Source organism: Schistocerca americana, chromosome 2, assembly GCF_021461395.2.
Source record: "Schistocerca americana isolate TAMUIC-IGC-003095 chromosome 2, iqSchAmer2.1, whole genome shotgun sequence".
NCBI classification, from domain to species: domain Eukaryota; kingdom Metazoa; phylum Arthropoda; class Insecta; order Orthoptera; family Acrididae; genus Schistocerca; species Schistocerca americana.
The window spans coordinates 204,001,087-204,022,367 of record NC_060120.1 but is presented as its reverse complement, the minus strand read 5'-3'; the positions used below and the strand labels follow the sequence as shown (position 1 = coordinate 204,022,367).

Genomic DNA, 21,281 nt, shown 5'->3' with positions numbered 1-21,281 from the left:
GTCTTCATCTTGTAAGCAAGACTGGCAGCCTTCATCAAATCAGACAGCCGCTGGAATCCAGAGAGAATTTCCTCAGATCCAAAGCGACACACATCATTAGTGCCGACATGTGCCACCACCTGCAGCTGGCTGCACCCTGTGCTCTTCATGGCATCCGGAAGGACCCTTTCCACATCAGGAGTGACTCCACACGGAGTGCACACTGGATTTCTTCCCCTCCTTAGCCGCCATATCCCTAAGGGGCCCCATTACATGCCTAACATTGGAGCTCCCAACTACCAATAAACCCACCCTCTGCGATTGCCCAGACCTTGAAGGCTGAGAATCATCCTCTGAAACAGGGCAGGCAGCTGCATCTAGCTCAGCCAGAGACAGTACCTGAAACCTGTTTGTCAGACGTACCGGGGAGGCTTTCTGATCAGCCTCCGGGGACGTCTTTTGCTGCCTGCCATGCCTTGGAACGACCTCCCAATCAACCACAGGCGAGGGCTCAGCCCCACTGCGGGCAGCAACCGGGGCAACCACAACAGCAGACCGATCTGGGGATGGACGGGACGAGGTTGAAATCCCCGTGATACCAAAGTCCGGCTCCCCACAGTGGTGCCCATTGGCAACAGCCTCAAGCTGCGCGACCAAAGTCAGCACCGACTGCAGCTTTGAGCGAAAGGATGCCAACTCAGCTCACATCCGAACACAGCAATCACAGTCCCTGTCCATTCCAATCGATGTTGAACAACAGTTACTGAAACATGAGTCTGTGCCTAGATAACGCAAGGTAAACACGCAAAGAATGTATGAACTAACCTGTACAAATGCCTAACGACTGCGCTACAATCTGCCTGAATTTATGATTACAGTAACTAAAACTCGAAATTACACCTGCTATACAAAACTCACACGCAATTTAACTAAGAATCTACATAGTAAACACAGAAAAGAAGCTATATACATATCTTTCTGCGCTGTCGATGTGCACCAACTGGGAGCTCAGGCCACACTGGTCTCTGAGAGCCTACTAGACAGACAAGTGCCACTGACGTACCAAAACAAAACAAATGCCTAATGGCTGCGCTACAACCTGCCTGAATTTACAATTACAGTAATTAAAACTCGAAATTACACCTCCTGTACAAAACTCTCACGCAATTTATGTAAGATCTGCCTGAATTTACGATTACAGTAACTAAAACTCGAAATTACACCTCCTATACAAAACTCACATGCAATTTAAGTAAGAATCTACGAAGTAAACACAGAAAAGAAGCTATATACGCATCTTTCTGCGCTGTCGATGTGCACCAACTGGGAGCTCGGGCCACACTGTAGGGGGCAGGGAAGGGGAAGGAATGGTGTATGGGTGGGGAGAGAGAAACAAACGCTGTCTGGTGGAGTGTGGAGGTACTAGAATGCCAACAGGCACAGTGTCAGGAGGTTGTGGGGCAAGGAGGTGGGCAAAAAAAAAAAAAAAAAAAGAGCTCCTTTTCCATCTATCATGACTGTGTGAATCATAGTATTCTCCTGGATATTGAAGTTTTATGGGATTGATGATATAGCCAACCAATGAATAATGTCATGTCTAGCCAAAAGTATGCAGAAAGTTGTACTTAGTAATTCAATCAATATAGTCTGAAGACATAATTCTGACTAGTGAGAAGTCACATATGGGGTTTCCCCAGGCTTATTGGTGATCACCCATGATGTAATTATCATTTCATTTCTAGCAAAGCTGCATGGTCATCCTTGGTAACTGTTCTTTCGGGAACAGATACTACCATCATATATAGTTAAAATATGGCTTCCAGCCATTGACCTTCTTGTGCGAACGCACACGCTATGCCCGAACTCGTACGGGACTTGGTAGATTAATCTGCCACGAGTAATGAGTATGATGGGCAAACATCTATTAGGCGCACTATGAATGTAGTGGTGTGGACATTTTGGAAATGTGGATCTCACGGGGAGCATGCAAGAGATAAGTCCCTGCAGACACACTATCCTCTGTGCCCGCGGTGGCTCAGATGGATAGAGCGTCTGCCGTGTAAGCAGGAGATCCCGGGTTCGAGTCCCGGTTGGGGCACACATTTTCAACATGTCCCCGATGAAGTACATCAATGCCTGTTTGCAGTTAGGGTGTCCATTTAATTATCATTTCATAATATAGAAACAAATTAATTTTCCAACATCTATAGATGCTTATCATTGCATGCTCCTCCATCAGTGATAAAATTACACAGTTAAAACTGAAGATGAAAATTGCATTTGCAAGTGAAAAATCAACACAAAACTCAGACAAGGTGCAAGTAGTATTTTTAGTAAAGAGACTTCAACAAAAAGTGCAGAACAAAAGGAGAAAATCAAGAAATTCACAGGACTTGGGAAGAGCAATGACAGAGGAGGAAGGATGTTTTAGTTTAATGTGGACTGTGTGTTTTTGTATGAGAAATATTCTTATGAAACTTCACGTTCACTACCTGTACATTTACTGTTCACTTACTGGTCTCCACAGGAATCATGCTCATTTCACTATTCTGGCAATCCTGTAAAAAAGTGCACAGAAAAGCAGTGATACAGCATAGTCCAGCGGACTGATTCATGAAAAACATGAAACATTTTGTGAAGGGCCTCTTAAGTTATGAAACACAGTTTTCACAAAAGATTCTAGGAATATAAAGTCCTGCATTGTATCAATGCAGAATAAAATAATCAAATTAGATAGAGTAGAAGAACACAGTTTGTAAGAGAGGAGCATTTGGATTTTTGCCACTGCTGCTAAGAGGCATCTATCATGCCAAAAGATAGTTAGGTTATTTAATCTTTAAGTGTATCCATGCAAAAACCACCACTCACATTTTCACAAGTGGTCTCTTGTCCTAATTTTTAAATAGTGTTTCCATCCTCGAAAACAAGGAGATATTAAAACTAATAACACCAAACAACAGATTCTATTCATTTGCATTCATATCAATTAATGTACACTCAAAAACCATTATGATCTTCAATTCAATAATCTTAGCTGGGGGCAATGCTCTGAACTTTATTCTGAATGGTAGTTCATATCTGTCAAATACATTTCAACTAAGATGCAATGGATAATACACAAAAAGTAATAAAATTCTGCAACTTTAAAAAGCAATGAACAAAAAAAAGGTCATTCTTGCCTGTAAGATATTTGCAGTGAGGTGGTGTTCGCTTCAGGTGAATCATCTCAAATTCAGTGCGCAGACCCCTAGCTTCACATACACCAAGATAATAATGTTCTGCAGTTTCATGCACTTGCACGAATAATGGAATTGGGCTGGAAAAAAAGGACCTGATTAAAATACAAAACACATATCAATTAAACTACAGATTGCAACACTAAAATATGTTTCTATTGACCACATAGAGGCCATGTTAAATGTGATGTCTAGCAATCTATTCTTTCCATATTGTCGTTCTATCCTGGACTTTCCACTGTTTGACTAAAATATGTTTGCCATATTAAAAATCTCGTCCTCCTCCTCAACACCTGTCCCCCCCCCCCCCCCCCCCAATCTTATTTTTATGAAACTTAGTACTAAATACATTGGAGACTAAAAGCCATTTCAAGTAGGATGTAACAGAAACAAGGCACCTGGAGTAGATGACATTCGCTTAATATGGGAACATGTGACGTAATATTGACCCCCAAAACTTATACACTGAACAACTCATCTAATAACCTGAAAGAAGGTAAATTTACATTATAACAATTGCAGATTTAGAGAAATATTTTTACTATATTGACTGAAGTTCATCCTTTGAAATTCTACACATAGTAGGGAATAAGAAGTTCAGATAGTAAGGAATGAGAGGTTGTCTAGCTCTTTTACAGAAACCAGACTACAGTTATACAACTCAAAGGATGTTAAAAGGAGGCAGCAGTGAGGAGATGAATGAGACAGGAAGTAGTTTATCACCCATCTTATAATTTTGTACACTAAACGAGTAGTAGAGCAAACAAAGCAAAAGATTTGGGATGGTAATTACAATTCAGATAGAAGAAATAAAATCTTTTGAGTTTTTCCTAAGACATTGCGTATTCTATCAGGTGCGCCAGAGAAATGAAGGTCAGTTAAACGAAGTGATAGTATCTTAAAATGATGTTAGAAAATGAATATCAACAAAATAAAACAACTGAGTGAAGATGAATTAAATCAAGAGAGGCCAAGGGAATTCGATTAAAAAATGAGGCACTAAAAATAATAAATGATTTTTGCTATTTGGGGAATGACAATGGCAGAAGTGAAGAGCACATAAAATGTGAACCTGCAACAAGAAGAAAAACTTTTCTGGAAAAGATAAGATTGTGAACATCTAACATAAACTTATGGGTTGGAAGGTTATTTCTGAAAGTATTTAAAAATAGATGATTAAACATTGGTAGATAAGTACCTAGTGAAACAATTCATGACAGAAGAGACACCTCAGCAGTACACGATCACTGTAAACAAATTTCTGAAGTACCAGCAACTACGGCACAGTGGGTGTAAGACAAAGCATAGGACTATAGACAGAGGTATGCTAAATGAAACATGTTTGGCTGTCAAAAGGGCGAAGCATGAAGCCTTCAATAACTACCTCAGGAAAACGTTATTGAAAGATCTCTCACATGACCCACAGAAATTCTGTTAATATACAAAAGCTGTCAGTGACATTAATGTTAGTTTCCAGACAGTCATAGAGGAGAAGGGAAATGAAATCAATGGCAGCAATGCAAAAGCAGAAGCAGAAATGCTTAACTCCATTTTCAAATATTCCTTTACAAAGGCAGATTCAAGAGTATTGCTATAATTTAATTCTTGCACCACTTTGAAGGTTAGTGATACAGATGTTAGTATCACTGATGTTGAGAAACAAGTTAAATCACTAAAACTGAACAAAGTGCAGAGTCCCAGTCAGATTCTATACTGACTTTGTGGTCAAGTTAGCAATGTATCACTTAAAGCTGGTTGTTGAAACTTTGTTAGCAGGCTCTTTTGGGTTAGTGTGGAACTGTATTCAAGTGCCTGCCAGTTCATTTTCTTCATCAATTCTGTGACAGCCTCTCATCGGTCAAGAAAACCTGTGACTATTCACACTGCCCTTCTTTGTTAATGTTCAGTATGTCCTGTTAGTCCTACTTAGTATGTGTCCCACACACTTGAGCATTATTGTAAGATGGGGAGCACAAGCATTTTGTAAGCGATCTGCTTTATAGACTGACTCAATTTGCCCTAGTATTCTACCCATGAACCAAAGTCTGCTACCTGGTTTACTCATGACAGCCTTTGTGATTGTTCCACTTTAAGTCCCAACAAATTGTTAAATCAAGATATTTGTAGGAGTTGACCGAATCAAGCTATGACTCATTGGTACTGTACTCACAGAATACAATGTTTATTTTGTGAAGTGCAGAATTTTGTGTTTATGAACATTTAAAGCTAGATGCCAAACCCTCCACCACTTTGAAATGTTATCAAGATACGCTATTATTTTTCAGACATTACTTGATTATGGATAACTTTATCATCTCCAAAAAGTCTGAGATTACTATACATGCATTGTTGGCAAGATCATTAACATAGAACATCTGTCAAATGCTCTACTTCCAATATAATATGCTGCAGCCTCCTCACCAAAAAATTCTCAATAGTCACAAATTCACTCACTAGCCCAGAAGACTGTACTTCCAGTAATAAGTGCAGATGTGGTACTGAGTCATTCTTTTTGGAAATCAAGAAATGCTGCATCTACCTGACTACTATGGCCCATAGCTTCCACATGTCATGCTTGAAATGTGCAAGTTGGGTTTCACACATTTTTAGAATCCATACTGGTGGCATGGAGGAGATGATTCTGTTCAAGATACCTCATTACATTTGAGCTCAGATTGTGTTCTAAGATTCTACAACAAACAGATGTCCAGGATGACTACATGGTAGTTTTTTGGATCACTTCTGCTACCCTTCTTGCAGGTGGACATAGCTTGTGCTTTCTCCCAACTACTGGGTATGGTTTTTGTTCAAAGGGTCTACAGTAGGTCATGGTTAAAAGAGGGGCTAATTTAGCAGAAAATTTGGTAATGAATCTGATAGGGCTTCCTTTGAGCATGGAGCTTTATATCAGTTTCAACTGATGACACTAGCGCAGTGGTGTGAGAATTAAATGGGAGCAATACTCTTAGATTTTCACTCAGTTTAGTGAAACAATGGAGAAGTGGGGCACTTGTATGCAGTACCAACTGTATGATAGGACATTTCTGATGCAGTAGTAGAAGTAATGCTCACCGAGGAAGCACTGAATAAGAATCAGCAGCAGCATACTGACCCAGTAAAGGGATGTTATAGCAGCCAGTGATTTTGCCTTTTCCAGGTAAAGAACATATCAGCTAAATAACTCTGAAATAGTGAACATTTTTTTATAAGTGCAACCAGTAGGATTACGTAATCAGGAGTGGAATAACGACTCAATATACAACTTTCTCTATGCAAAAGAAGTGGCTCAGGAGGTTTTTTTTTTTTTTTTTTTTTTTTTTTTTTTGGGATTTGAGGACTTATACAAAGCCATCTGCTCAAGAAACTTTCATTTGCAACTGTTGAGAATGATGCTCAAGAGTTTTTTTGGACCTGTACAATCCTTAACAGGCTTATCCCTAGAGGAATCATTATTCACCCTCCCAGGTGTTAGGATATGGTTTGTGAAACTAGATTTCATTAAAATAATTGGGGAGTAGTCCTTAGGGGAGTACGTCCTTAGTGCCACAGAAGAAGTGGCCCAACATGCCAGAACGAATTTAGTATGGTCATGGAGTAGTTTCTTGAGCCATAGTAGAGAAGATTCTAGCTTCCACACAGAACACGGGTAACTATGTTGTTCCTCATTGTTGCAGAAGCAACTCAACTCATCTTTCTTGGCTGGTAATATTATATACATTTCCAAAGTTACCCAGCAAGACACTATTTCCCAAAATAGCCAAGAAAGGAAGTGTACTTCACTTATGAAAAATCCTGTTTATTGATTGCCAGTCTGTTGTAGCTGAGTGAAACCTTCCTTGTTTCCTCTGACACATTGGTCTTCTGCTCTTGTAATTCAACAGACTGAAACTTTTGATAAAATTTTTATATACTGTTGCTGGACTGCCTGCTACTGTAGCACAATAAACTGTATTGCAAACAACAGGTTTTGGTGAGATTTTTGGAGTGTTGTGTCATTGAAACTGCACATTTTTGGACTATGCAAGCATAAATACAGTATCTACCAAATACAGCATGTTAGTTTCTGAAACACTGAAATTAGGATAATGGTTGCTCCATTTGCTACAGTCAGCCATCACTGTGTGCACAGGATACATCTACATCTACATCCATACTCCGCAAGCCACCTGACAGTGTGTGGCGGAGGGTACCCTGAGTACCTCTATCGGTTCTCCCTTCTATTCCAGTCTCGTATTGTTCGTGGAAAGAAGGATTGTCGGTATGCTCCTGTGTGGGCTCTCATCTCTCTGATTTTATCCTCATGGTTTCTTCACGAGATGTACGTAGGAGGGAGCAATATACTGCTTGACTCTTCGGTGAAGGTATGTTCTCGAAACTTTAACAAAAGCCCATACCGAGCTACTGAGCGTCTCTCCTGCACAGTCTTCCACTGGAGTTTATCTATCATCTCCGTAATGCTTTTGTGATTACTAAATGATCCTGTAATGAAGCATGCTGCTCTCTGTTCGATCTTCTCTATCTCTTCTATCAACCCTATCTGGTACGGATCCCACACTGCTGAGCAGTATTCAAGCAGTGGGCGAACAAGCGTACTGTAACCTACTTCCTTTGTTTTCGGATTGCATTTCCTTAGGATTCTTCCAATGAATCTCAGTCTGGCATCTGCTTTACCGACGATCAACTTTACATAATCATTCCATTTTAAATCACTCCTAATGCGTACTCCCAGATAATTTATGGAATTAACTGTTTCCAGTTGGTGACCTGCTATTTTGTAGCTAAATGATAAGAGATCTATCTTTCTATGTATTCGCAGCACTTTACACTTGTCTACATTGAGATTGAATTGCCATTCCCTGCACCATGCGTCAATTCGCTGCAGATCCTCCTGCATTTCAGTACAATTTTCCATTGTTACCTCCTCTCGATACACCACAGCATCATCTGCAAAAAGCATCAATGAACTTCCGATGTCATCCACAAGGTCATTTATGTATATTGTGAATAGCAACGGTCCTATGACACTCCCCTGCGGCACACCTGAAATCACTCTTACTTCGGAAGACGTCTCTCCATTGAGAATGACATGCTGTGTTCTGTTATCTAGGAACTCTTCAATCCAATCACACAATTGGTCTGATAGTCCATATGCGCTTACTTTGTTCATTAAACGACTGTGGGGAACTGTATCAAACGCCTTGCGGAAGTCAAGAAACACGGCATCTACCTGTGAACCCGTGTCTATGGCCCTCTGAGTCTCGTGGACGAATAGCGCGACGTGGGTTTCACACGACTGTCTTTTTCAAAACCCATGTTGATTCCTACAGAGTAGATTTCTAGTCTCCAGAAGTCATTATACTCGAACATAATACGTGTTCCAAAATTCTACAACTGATCGACGTTAGAGATATAGGTCTGTAGTTCTGCACATCTGTTCGATGTCCCTTCTTGAAAACTTGGATGACCAGTGCCCTTTTCCAATCCTTTGGAACGCTACGCACTTCTAGAGACCTACGGTACACCGCTGCAAGAAGGGGGGCAAGTTCCTTTATGTACTCTGTGTAAAATCGAACTGGTATCCCATCAGGTCCAGCAGCCTTTCCTCTTTTGAGCGATTTTAATTGTTTCTCTATCCCTCTGTCGTCTATTTCGATATCTACCATTTTGTCATCTGCGCGACAATCTAGAGAAGGAACTACAGTGCAGTCTTCCTCTGTGAAACAGCTTTGGAAAAAGACATTTAGTATTTCGGCCTTTAGTCTGTCATCCTCTGTTTCAGTACCATTTTGGTCACAGTGTGTCTGGACATTTTGTTTTGATCCACCTACCGCTTTGACGTAAGACCAAAATTTCTTAGGATTTTCTGCCAAGTCAGTACATAGAACTTTACTTTCGAATTCATTGAACGCCTCTCGCATAGCCCTCCTCACTATACATGATCTAGTGAACCAATTACAATAAGGCTTTTTCATTACCACCAAATGCATTAATACGCATGTAGAACAAGAATAAACAGAACTATGCCTTCACATATAATTTTAGTTGTCACAGATATATGCTGCTGTATCTTTCTTGTGATGGATATGGTTAGAAAGGGATGTAAGAGCACAGGTTAAATTGCTGCAAGTGAAGGATCGACATTTCTACTCTTGATTGTGAGAAATATTTGACTGTTTGCTGAATAAGTCGCAATTTCAAAATCATGATTTCTGAGGGTATAATTAAGCTTTGATGTAACAGCACAACTTAAACTGCTGTGAGTAAAGCAGTGATATTTATATTATTCATTATCACAAGAATGTGGCTATTGTTCTCCAATTAGGTCATGGCTTCCAAAGGCAACCAACGTGAAAGCAAAAAATTTAGTTGTGGTGACAGACTGATCTGTACCATAGCCCAAGGTTTAGGTTATGTTGGAAGGCAACAGCCTGGTTGTGAGTTGGGATGCAGCAGTGAAATGTATAAGCCTGCTTGTCACCAATATTCAGCTATTTTCCCAAATGCATCACTATCTCTGAGGGTGTGTTCAGGCAGGAAACCAGGAGCACAGCTTCAGTTAGTGAAGCCAATTGTTTCTTACAAACTTAATTATAAATTTCCAATTTCCCAAAACTGTCAACTTTTAAGCAGTTACAGCTTGTTGTGGCTAGTTTTTAGCATATCCTTAACATTCCCTCTAACGATTGATATGTAATATTATTGTTCAACCAGTGTTGATACCGTATCAGCACTGAGACATATTGCGAAATTTGATCCCATTTGAAAGTAAGTATCTTTCACCTAGTTGTAGTTCAATCTGAGAATGGAGTGCAATGGATGTTTTCTGGAAGAGGTGGTATTTTAAAGAATGAATCAAGCCATGTTATGGATGGTGGTTCATGTTTTGCCAGGCAGTGTGGATTGCCCAAAATGCCAAGTTCCAACAATTTTTTTTGCCAAATCAGGATTCATTCCATTGTTGGCACTTATAGAAGGAGATGAGTAGTCACATGATCAATGTGCAATGCATGTTCAAGCAGAGTGCTGAGATCGGTACTTGGTTCAGTGATTCACCAATGATAGTTTGAAAAATCTCCAATTTCTGTACCATGTGGGACTCAATGTGCTCTCCAAAGATGGTGAGACTTGTAACAAATTTCAGTATGTCTACACATACGATAACTGACTTCTTGTCCTTCTATCACGAAACATGTCTCAAGTGGGTGATAAACAATTCTCAACAGTTAGGGAACCAGGAAAAGTCGCTGAAATAGACAAAGCAAAATTTGGGTACAGGAAAAACAGTACAGGCCATAAAATCTGTGGAAACTGGGTGCTTGGTGGGATTCAGCAAAGGTAAAAAAAAAAAAATTAATTTTGGACTAAGGAAGTCTTAAGTAGAAAAATCAAAGAAAAGATCCTCCCGGTTAGTGACTGCTTCAGCTTGTACAACACTCTAGGTACTAAAGGTTTTCAGCACCTTACAGTGAATCATAGTGTGAAATTTGTAGATTCTAAAGATCATTCTGTTCATAACCATGTGGAGAGTATGTGGCAGGACGTCAGAGATGCAATACTATAATATGGTAGAAAGATCAAACATTTTGTGGGTTATCTACCTCAAAACATATTCCACCAAGCATATCACTTGAAAGAAATATTTCATAATTGAGGTGGGTAAACTTTACACACCCCGCGGAAATGTAATACAGTAGTTTTTTCAAACACTGCTGCAAGCATGACTGGCAATTACAATTCTGTGCCTTTCAGGGAGAAACTGGTGCCTTCACTTTCCTCACCATTAAAGGCATGTGATAGCATCACTTTGATTTTTACTGTACACTTTGTACATTACTTCAGGCCATCTACTTTATTCCTGTTTAATGCTTAATGTTCCTTTGTCATTCATGTGTTCAGACAGTGACAATGTGATTTGCTGATTACATCACCTGTCAAGTGCTCTGATTCTGTGCTGTGACTGACTGACGAGATCACATATGCTGTGCCGTGATTGGTTAACAAAACAACATCGTGCAGTGCAGTCTCGTTTTCACAGTTTCTGAAGCTATCATGCCATATTTGGTGGATTTTGTATATATACTTGTGTATTCCAAAAATATGCAGTTTCAATGACAGCACATTAAAGATCTCTCCATAGCACATAATTTTTTGTATGGTTTGTTCTGCTATAGTGGCAAGAAGTCTGATAATGGTAAATAGAAATGGTGCCACAGTTTTTGCTAATGGGGTAAATTTAAATTTTGCAAAGGTTAATCAGTTAGGCATTCCTCAGGCCACCACAGGGCAGGTTACCTTTTTATGTGATCCTACTATATTGACAGAAATGCTTCAATAGTTTGGTGAATCAACTGACAATGTTACCCATCATTTTCTGTATGCTGTCTCAATGCTGGTGGGTGTAAAGTGTCAAATTATCTCTGCTCAGCATTCAGTTGGATTGTCTCCTTTCAGGTACTACTTTTTCAGGTTAACTTCCACTGGCAGGTGGTCACTAGAGTGCATATCGTTACTTCACACTGTCTGTTGTTTTACTGATGGTACCTGAAACTTCTCACTGAGAATTGTGCACACTGCTCTGCCTGTGCAGGTTGATATAGCAAACACTGGGAGCTGCGTAACTGCCTTTCTCGCTTCAGTGTTTCCTTGTCATTAGATAACATTCACATTTTGAATTTTTCCTCTCGTTAGTAAACACAGGAGAGTTATCATCCCATTGTGTGTGGTCACCAGAGTAACTGACAGAAAGTGGAAGGAAGGTGCATATCACCCGAGTAACTGATAGAAAGTGGAAGGAAGGTGCATAACATTTACAACTTGTGTACATATCAGTCACATTTTTCACATACAGCTTTGTCTCCATGTGGAAATGACGTGTGTCCAAACCATTGCCAACAGTTGCAATTCATGGGATCCAGGATATATCCTTAAATTGATGAATCCTGTTTTAAAGTACTCAGGCAATGTTACACTGTCTAAGATAGACATGAAAGCCACTGTTTCTTCCTGCTCATTCATTTCGTAATGTTGCACATCTCCGATTCTACTTTTCCTTCCTGCTCCACCTTGGATTCCGGTGTTGGGCTGTGTATAAAATCTTTGCGTGATACATCATCTTTGTTAAAACTGGTGATGATACACTGTGTGCTCAAAAGTATCCAGTCACTCCAAAAACAGTCCGCCGTGATAGCTGAGTGGTCAGTGTGACGGATTGCTGTTCTACAGGCCCGGGTTCGATTCCGGGCTGGGTCGGGAATTTTCTCTGTTCAGGGACTGGGTGTTGCACTGTCTTCATCATCATTTCACCCCCATCTGGCACCCAGGTCGCCCAATGTGGCGTCAAATGTGATAAGACCTGCACCAAGGCGGCCGGACTTGCCCTGCAAGGAGCCTCCCAGCCAATGACGTCAAACGCTCATTTCCATTACTCCAAAAACATATGTTTTTCATATTAGGTACATTGTGCTGCCACCTGCTGCCAGGTACTCCATAACAGCGATCTCAGCAGTCATTAAGACATCATGAGAGAGCAGAATGGGGTGCTACGCAGAACTCACAAACTTCGAATGTGGTCAGGTGATTGGGTGTCACTTGTGTCATATGTCTGTACGCGAGATTTCCACACTCCAAAACATCCCTAAGTCCACTGTTTCTGATGTGATTGTGAAGTGGAAATGCGAAGAGACACATACAGCACAAAAGCATACAGGCCAACTTCGTCTGTTGACTAGACCACCGACAATTGAAGAGGGTCGTAATGTGTAATAGGCAAACATCTATCCAGACCATCACACAGGAATTCCTAACTGCATCAGTGTCCACTGCAAGCACTATGACAGTTAGGCAGGAGGTGTAAATGTAATGTCATGTGACTAGGGCCTCCCGTCAGGTAGACTGTTTGCCAGGTGCAAGCCTTTCAATTTCATGCCGCTTCGGCGACTTGCGAGTCGATGAGGATGAAATGATGATGATTAGGACAACACAACACCCACTCCCTGAGTGGAGAAAATCTCCAACCCAGCCGGGCATCGAACCCGGGCCCTTAGGCTTGACATTATGTCGCACTGACCACTCAGCTACCGAGGGAGGAGGTGAAAAAACTTGGATTTCATGGTCGTGCAGCTACTCATAAACCACACATCATGCCAGTAAATGCAAAATGCTGTCTCACCTGGTGTAAGGACCATAAACATTGGACAATTGAACAGTGGAAAAATGTTGTGTGGAGTGATGAATCACACTACACAACATGACGATCTGATGTCAGGGTGTGGGTATGGCGAATGCCTGGTGAACGTCATATGCCAGCAGTGTGGTGCCAACAGTAAAATTAGGAGGCAGTGCTGTTATGGTGTGGTCATGTTTTTCATGGAGGGGGCTTACACACCTTGTTTTGCATGGCACTATTGCAGCACAGGCCTACATTGATGTTTTAAGCACCTTCTTGCTTCCCACTGTTGAAGAGCAACTCGGGGATGGTGACTGCATCATTCAACACGATCGAGCACCTGCTCATAATGCATGGCCTGTGGTGGAGTGGTTACATGACAATAACATCCTTGGAATGGACTGGCCTGCACAGAGTCCTGACCTGAATCCTATAGAACACCGTGGGGATGTTTTGCAATGCCGACTTCATGCCAGGCCTCACTAACTGACATCGATACCTCTCCTCAGTGCAGCACTCCATAAAGAATGGGCTGCCATTCCCCAAGAAACCTTCCAGTACCTGTTTGAACATATGCCTGTGAGAGTGGAAGCTGTCATCAAGGTTAAGGGTGGGCCAACACCATACTGAATTCCGGCATTATCGATGGAGAGCGCCATGAACTTGTAAATTATTTTCAGCCAGGTGTCCAGATACTTTTGATTACATAGTGTATGTAGATCTACACAATAGGATACTCCCACAGTATTTTCTTTTTAAGAAGGGCAGTAGTTTGTTGATACACAGTTATTTCAACTAAAAGTGTTTCCTAAATTCTCAGCAAGCCTGTCTTAATTTTTCTGGACAGAAAAAGTGAAAACTTTTTCAAATGGTCCATTCTGTTTCTTTACGACTAAACTACATTTTACGATACCTGACATCATATTCCAGTCTTAAAAGTCCTTTTAAGATGACTTCTCAGTGGAACAGCTTTGATTTGAAACTTCCTGGCAGATTAAAACTGTGTGCCCGACCGAGACTCGAACTCAGGACCTTTGCCTTTCGCGGGCAAGCTTTGATTTGTTCTCTTAACTGGTTGTATGTTTTTACTCATCAGTGACTCAATCTCTCCAAAACGAGTTTTATTGTTTTGATTAGTAGGTCCACTGATACCACAGGAAATACATGTTGACTTATACAGAGTCCAACATAAACAAACCTACTGCAAATGAGATTGACAGATGTTCCAGAGGCTATCCACTAATGACTACCCCAACCACAATCCATTCCATTGACACTCAATTCACCTTCAGGTTGAGATTTTTTTTTAAGAGATTGGTATCAACCACATGACCTCTGTGGTCAACTCAGAATCCCTGCTCCGTGTGTGCCACACACAACTCCATTGTTGTGCCTAATGAGAACACTGAAATACGCCTAGAATTTACATAGGACTGGCAGCACTGACCAGTCCCCAGCCAAGGGTTGTGTGTACCCCCTCATTTCCGTAGAAGTCCTCACAGCAAATCAGTTAACCAGAGAACCTGACAATAACTATTCACCTTTCTTCAGTTTTCTGAATCTGTTTAGTAAAAACTGAAACTTCGGTGTTCTCCAAAGGTTAACACTGTATAATTAAGTTCCACATGCTATTAGTCACACATCTGGTATCTTTGAGATGACCAGTCATGGATGTCTGGAGAATTTTGACCCCAGAGTGAATGTTGCTCGATAGCCATTTTGACTGTTCCCACACACCTGCACAACTCAAGTAGTGTAGCAAAACTTTTCATGACTTCTAACTAGTGAGCTAGCAATGTTCAATACTGTTATACATGCGAAAGAGTATCACTACTGAAACTGCTTTGCTACATATTTTAGAAACACGTTTATCTTTCACTATTTATGTTGGAGTCTTAATCACCTATTTTGACAATTTTCTTCACCTCACTACATTTCTTTAATATTTGTTCTTTCATTTACAGTATCTTGTGTATTTTTGAAGTGAAAGCTAAATATATTAGTTCAGGCATAACCTCCTTTATATTTTTAATTGTAAGTCCTACTATCAGTGCCTAAGAAGATATTTATATCAAAATTACTAACTTACCAGTTCGAGTTATTTACTGCCACATATATGGAACTCAAGAGTATTTTCACTTTACTCTCTGAGTATGAAGATATTCCACTCCAAGCTGAAAGAACGAGGAAATCCCTAATTCCATACCACACAGCAAGAGGATGTGGTTGAGGTGTTCCATTATCCATTGAATGTGGCGGGAAATCATGCTCAAATCTCATGATGTCTTCTAGAACCTGTGACTTAGATTCCTCATTTTCCTCATCCAATGGACTGGAAATATCATCAGATGAGTCGACAAGCAGGCGGTGTCTTGTAAGTCTGAATTCAACATCTGTAATGAATAAGTAACATTACTAATCTCATAGTTAAATGTGCTCTAATCAGTAGTGGTACTATTGCCATCAAACCACAGATAGATAAAAGTTGTCTGCTTGGCATAAAATGCTACTGAAACTTTTACAAAGAAGTGGGGATAAGACAGCACAAAGACGATATAAGTTGCCAAGGGAGACACAATGGGACAAGAGACTCAGAAGGTGAGGCCAGAACTGAATCAAAAGATTTAATGAAGAGAGCCAACACCAAGAAAACTGCTAACACTTAGCAGAAAAAAGAAACATCTGATACCACGCATCTGCCTTGACCCCTGATGTAAGTACGTTGTGTTTTGTGACATCACTGTGCTGCTGTGTTTTTGGGTTGGGTCATGTTTGTAGGTGGAATGTTGTTGTATTTAGTGGCGCACTCTTAAGGTGGATGGTCATGTCTGAAGATGAATGTCTTACGTGCAGTATTCAGTCATTTCACTTTGTGCAATCACTATGTGAATTTGTGGTTGAAGAGTGTCCCATATCGCTAGTGAGGTACGCTGATTTATTGTTTCGGGGGTTCCTGTGCGGTGATAGGTATGATTAGTGTTGCGATTTTTTATGGACTGAAATGTAATAGTGCTTTCTTTTGTTAGAGATGGATATAATGGAAAAATTTAATATTTATTCATTCTGAGTTGCACTGGTTGAATGATATGATGATGACCATAAGGTTTTTCAGCAGTTTGCCCTGATTTCTGACTACATCAGGTCTCATATGTAATGGGAGTATGCAGCTGACTACAGTCCCATCTTCTCAGACCAGGAACTCAGGATGGTGTCACCTTCACAATATTTGGCGATCTATCCAATGGGGGGGGGGCCTGGTTCAAGATCTAGGTGGCCATCATGGAGACTGTTTTACTCACACCTTTTCTGTTATCATTCATCTCTACATCTTCGACGAGTTATATTTTTTTGCTTTCTGAGGACTGGTTTATGTGTGTGTTTAATTAGTTTTAATGCATTGTTTATGATTTGTTTGTTTTGGTGTATAGCTTTTTTTTATTTTAATTGGCCAAGTGCATATGTATCTGGGGATTTTGAGTTTTCACTTTGTGTGTGTGGTTTTGGAGTCGCTGGCTTTGTTTTAACAACATAAGTGAAGGGAATTTTCCAATTACCCATTTTGGAGTTGCATGTGCTAATTTTTTTAGTATCAAGGGCTTTGTTTGTGCTATATAGTGATTTTCTTATCTGTAGCATTATGTTATATGCTGCGAATTTTTTGGTTTTTTTGTGGATAGCTTTTGTTCTGTGATGATGCTGTTTTTTGTATTGTTGTATATTTAGCTCATCCCGGTTCTGAAACCTCTACTTCCAGAGGTTGTCCTGTTAAGTTTCATTTTATTGCTGTGCTGTAGTGAAATATTCTCAAGTCTTTTTATTTTTGTTAGCATATATATGTAACTGATGTTACAGTCACCATACTGTACATGCTGAAAGTATGGGTGTCGGCCATCTTAATGACATTACGGGTGGAATCGGATGCTTTCATAATGCCCAAAAAAGAAGACAACCAGTAGGTACCAGTATCAGAATACAGGCATCAGAGAACAAGCAGTAGGTATAAACTGGGATAAAGAACAGAAGAGAGAATATGAACAAAGTCAATAAAGGACAAATTAGAAAATAAATGATAATTAAGTAAGTTTCAGATAAGAGTAAAAAATGGAAAAAACCATGATTAAAGAAGCATAAATAGAAATAGAAGACACAAGACAAGGATGAAATTAAAAGTGAATAGTAAGAGTGGTCGGAAAAGATAAATGTTAAAAGGGCTCATGAAAAAGTAAGAGACGACAAAGAGTCAGAAGTAGAATGGAAAGAGATAAGAAAAAAAGTAATTAACATTTCACACAAAACCCAAATCAGAAAAAGAAAATACGTGTAAGTAAAATAAGGTCTTTGTGTGTTCTTAAACATTTATTCCAGAGAGTAGCATTCATATTTCAGTAAAAGAACATAGACATAACAGTGGCACACAGTATGGTGTACAATGGGGGTAATCTGCAGATTATTTCCTCATATAAAAAATAAATAAAATAAAAAAAAAGTTTGTTCACAGAAGAAAGACATAACTTTCAGCTTTTTAAATTTAGTTTACTGAACAATTTCAGTACTCAAACATTTGTGCAAAATTAGCAACGTTTTGAATCAAAGAACACAAAGTCTTTCATTAACCAAAAATTAAAAGTTAATACTTTTGAGGTAGATCATTCGAATACAACAGGGTAAAATACTGTCTGTTTATGACAGCTATGCTTAAGTGCATCCCTATGATCTATTCAAATAATCTGTAAATTATAAAAATGCTTAGAGGTAACAAAATTAATACTTTCAGATTGGAAACTGTCATAGATTTCCCAAAAACAAAATTATCATGGACAAATTTTCTATAATTTCCACAAAAGATGCATGCTAGAAAAATTATGGAAATAATTTTCGTTGATGCAGCCCATGAATTGTCAACTGTAGCTATTCATACAAAACTTTAACTGGTTCTGCAGGCACACCATCAAATGTATTTGACGCAAAACTGCGAAGCCATACCAACGCAAAAGAAAATTAAAATACAACTCATTAGCCACTTTTTCTGCAACTCGTTTTAATATGCAGATTCAAGGATAGAAGAGGTATGTTTGCCATATGGCAAGTAGCAGTGTTCCCTATGAAGCTGCAAAACAAACAGCACTGTATCGCAGACAGTACTCAGTGTTTACAGATAGGAGTAATTATTTTCATTGAAAAGTACCAGTGTAATCAATTAAATTAAACTGCAAACAGGCTACAGACAGCAACTCTTTAGAACTAACTGTGGAAGTAGCAGCATTTTTTTTTTTTTTTGCTAATTTACTTAAGGAGTACAGTAATATTTCATTATCAATATTGTGTTCAGATTAATTTCCCATGATTTGCTTGTCTTTCATTCATCGTTTTACATCCCTAAACATTCCACCTGATAGGCTCTACGGAACACTATGGACGAATTTAAGCAATTTGATTAGAGATGGTTCCGAAGAAAGGTATAAGACTGCATAAAAACACGTACCTAAGCTTTTGTGAAACACAAGGCTTATGACAGTTCTCTAACAGCTTATGTTTAATATTTACACGGACGTTAATATAATGTAGCAATAGTGAATTTATCGAAAATTCAGTTTCAGATGATAAGCAAGTCAGTCACCACTTGGAAATTGTACCTAATGAAATGTGAAACGTTATTTACCTGCAAAATTAATGTTTTCCGTTTTCGTTTCCCATTTACCAGTACTGAGTTCTCCCTTCTTTAACAGAGGTCCACGTTTGAGTTGTGGAATCTTCCATTCGCGAATGATTTCTTCTAAACGAAACATAAACATCTCCCATTCCGATGCTGCCGTAAAGTCATAATGAAAATCTTGATCGTCAATTTCTTCATTCATTGTTTCACTAAATCCGCTTCACCACGCGATGAAATCGAACAACAAACACAAAACAGCTGAGACTGACAGTTTACGTCCAAAGCCAAATAGCAGAAAAGATATCACCAGCGTTTACTTTGTGTATACAGATGAATGACGGTAGATATGTTCATGGTGGACGCACAGTCTAACCACAGTCTGTGGTCTAACTGTGGTGGACGCCAGAAATTCGGGTTTTTAGCAAAATCAGTATTTTAACATCGGTACTTTTGAGTAGTAATAGTTACTGATAGCGACTTATGTACATAATGAGGGGAGGTCAATTCTGTTCAATTACAAGATGTTTATTCAGATCAGTATCTCAAAATATGAGCAGATGAATTTTCATAGACTGCCAGTATTCAGAACTGGAACACAGGTTACATCTACTGAAAATTATGATAAAAATGAATGGAAATGAAAACACTGTAGTAGAAAAGTTGCGACGCATATCAGTTTTTACGAAAATCGCGATATTTAACACTTATAAGCTGCGTGTTATATGACAGTCCACTCAAATGCTTTATTTCTCAGAATAGTTTCTCTGGAAACAACGCAGTTCACAAAACGTGACACGCAGAAGAATAAATGGGCAAATATTTAATCAGCCTGAGGATCAGTGTTTCTAAAAACTGTTCTTCCTAGTAGTGTTTCAGCACCAAATATAAGAAGCATAGTACGAAGTATTGGTGACATCCATACAAAGTATATTGTTATACAGATGAATTAATAAGTAAATACATCATGGCCTAATATACTTAAAAGTAAAACAAAGGTACCAGCAATAAGAAGCGTTTTCCCCACAATGACATAACCAGTTTCTTCTTTCTTTTGACGAGGTTGTCTGTCACCTCTATTGGTGTAAAAGATTCTGAACGATGAATGGACAATAGTGCTAATCCATTTAGCCTTCTCTGATAGATCAAAACACAATCATGAACTTAATTCAACGGGTACAGCAGCGTACATTACATATTTTTAGAACTTGTAAAAATTAATAATTGATGACCTAGTAATTGTTATATGACTTCATGTGAGGCAATAAACTTTAAAAAATAGCATCTCTTCTTGAGTTTCACAGTTATATTTCGACTCTCTTTAAAGTGGAGAATGGCCTCTCTGCTGTGGCTATAGTTAAAGGAAGTCCAGCCAGTATCTTAAGAAGCTTGTTAATATTTGGATACATGTCTTTGTTGAAGTGCTTCCATGGCAAATGAAGGTCTGGAATCTTTTCATAAACTTTCTTTTCCATAAAAAAATTCAGCAAGGACATCTTCAATGTGGAATTCAGTTAAGACCTTGAAGTCTTCTCATTCTTCACTACTTAAGGGGAATTCACTGGTTGAAACCAGGAGCAGTGAAGAAAATCCAGACAGCTCTTTCTTATATTCCGCTTCCTTATATTCTGTAAGCCTTAACTCTATTATAAAACAATCTAAAATGGGATAAAGAGTGCCACTCTGTAGTACTCTTAAGAACCTTGCATCAAATAGTTTGATCTTTTGGATCTTAATCCTTTGGGGAACCACGACTGATACATCAACCTTTTGACGGATTTCATCTCTTCTCTCAGAAACAGTCACGAAGGTTTTTGTAGCATCATGCCACACAACTTCCAATTCTTCTCTAGTGTCTTCAGCAGATTTCATGGTTTCTCTCAAAAATGGTATTGGTTTCTGAAGAACTTTGCTTAATATACAACCAAATGCAAATACATCAGCTATCACTAAGAGAAGGATGGCAAATTGACACTGCAGAATAGAACACATTAAAGAGTTTGCCTCTGTAGCTGTGTGTAAAGAATCATTTGGCCAGCTGATATGACAGTCACTGCTTCAATCAAGAGCTCCAGAAGCAACAAGAAATCAGTGACAGCATCAGATCTTTCAGTCGTCTGAGTTGCGCAAAACTTTTCAGAGTTTCTGCACTATGCGATCCAAGTACCCAAAAAGTAATGAGCTGTCTCATTACTCTCTAAAGAGTTCCTAATAGCCTGAATTTCAGCTTCTGCAAATATTACCTAATTAA

General features: G+C 39.3%; 1 protein-coding gene and 1 non-coding gene across 2 annotated transcripts in view; one reads left to right on the top strand and one right to left on the bottom strand.

Annotated features, from left to right (window-relative positions):
• Positions 1–19,356, bottom strand: part of LOC124594919 (rab3 GTPase-activating protein catalytic subunit) — a 465,991-nt gene extending 446,635 nt beyond the window's left edge. The window contains exons 1-3 of the mRNA XM_047133411.1: positions 19,040–19,356; positions 15,470–15,773; positions 3,159–3,295 (exon numbers count right to left, since the gene is read on the bottom strand). Coding sequence (XP_046989367.1) covers positions 3,159–3,295; positions 15,470–15,773; positions 19,040–19,235 — 637 coding nt within the window. The 5' untranslated portion in view covers positions 19,236–19,356. The remainder of the gene's footprint in view (positions 1–3,158; positions 3,296–15,469; positions 15,774–19,039) is intronic.
• Trnat-ugu lies at positions 2,003–2,077 on the top strand. Its single transcript has one exon. It is a non-coding gene; the product is annotated as a tRNA-Thr (tRNA).
• Positions 19,357–21,281: the final 1,925 nt, after the last annotated feature.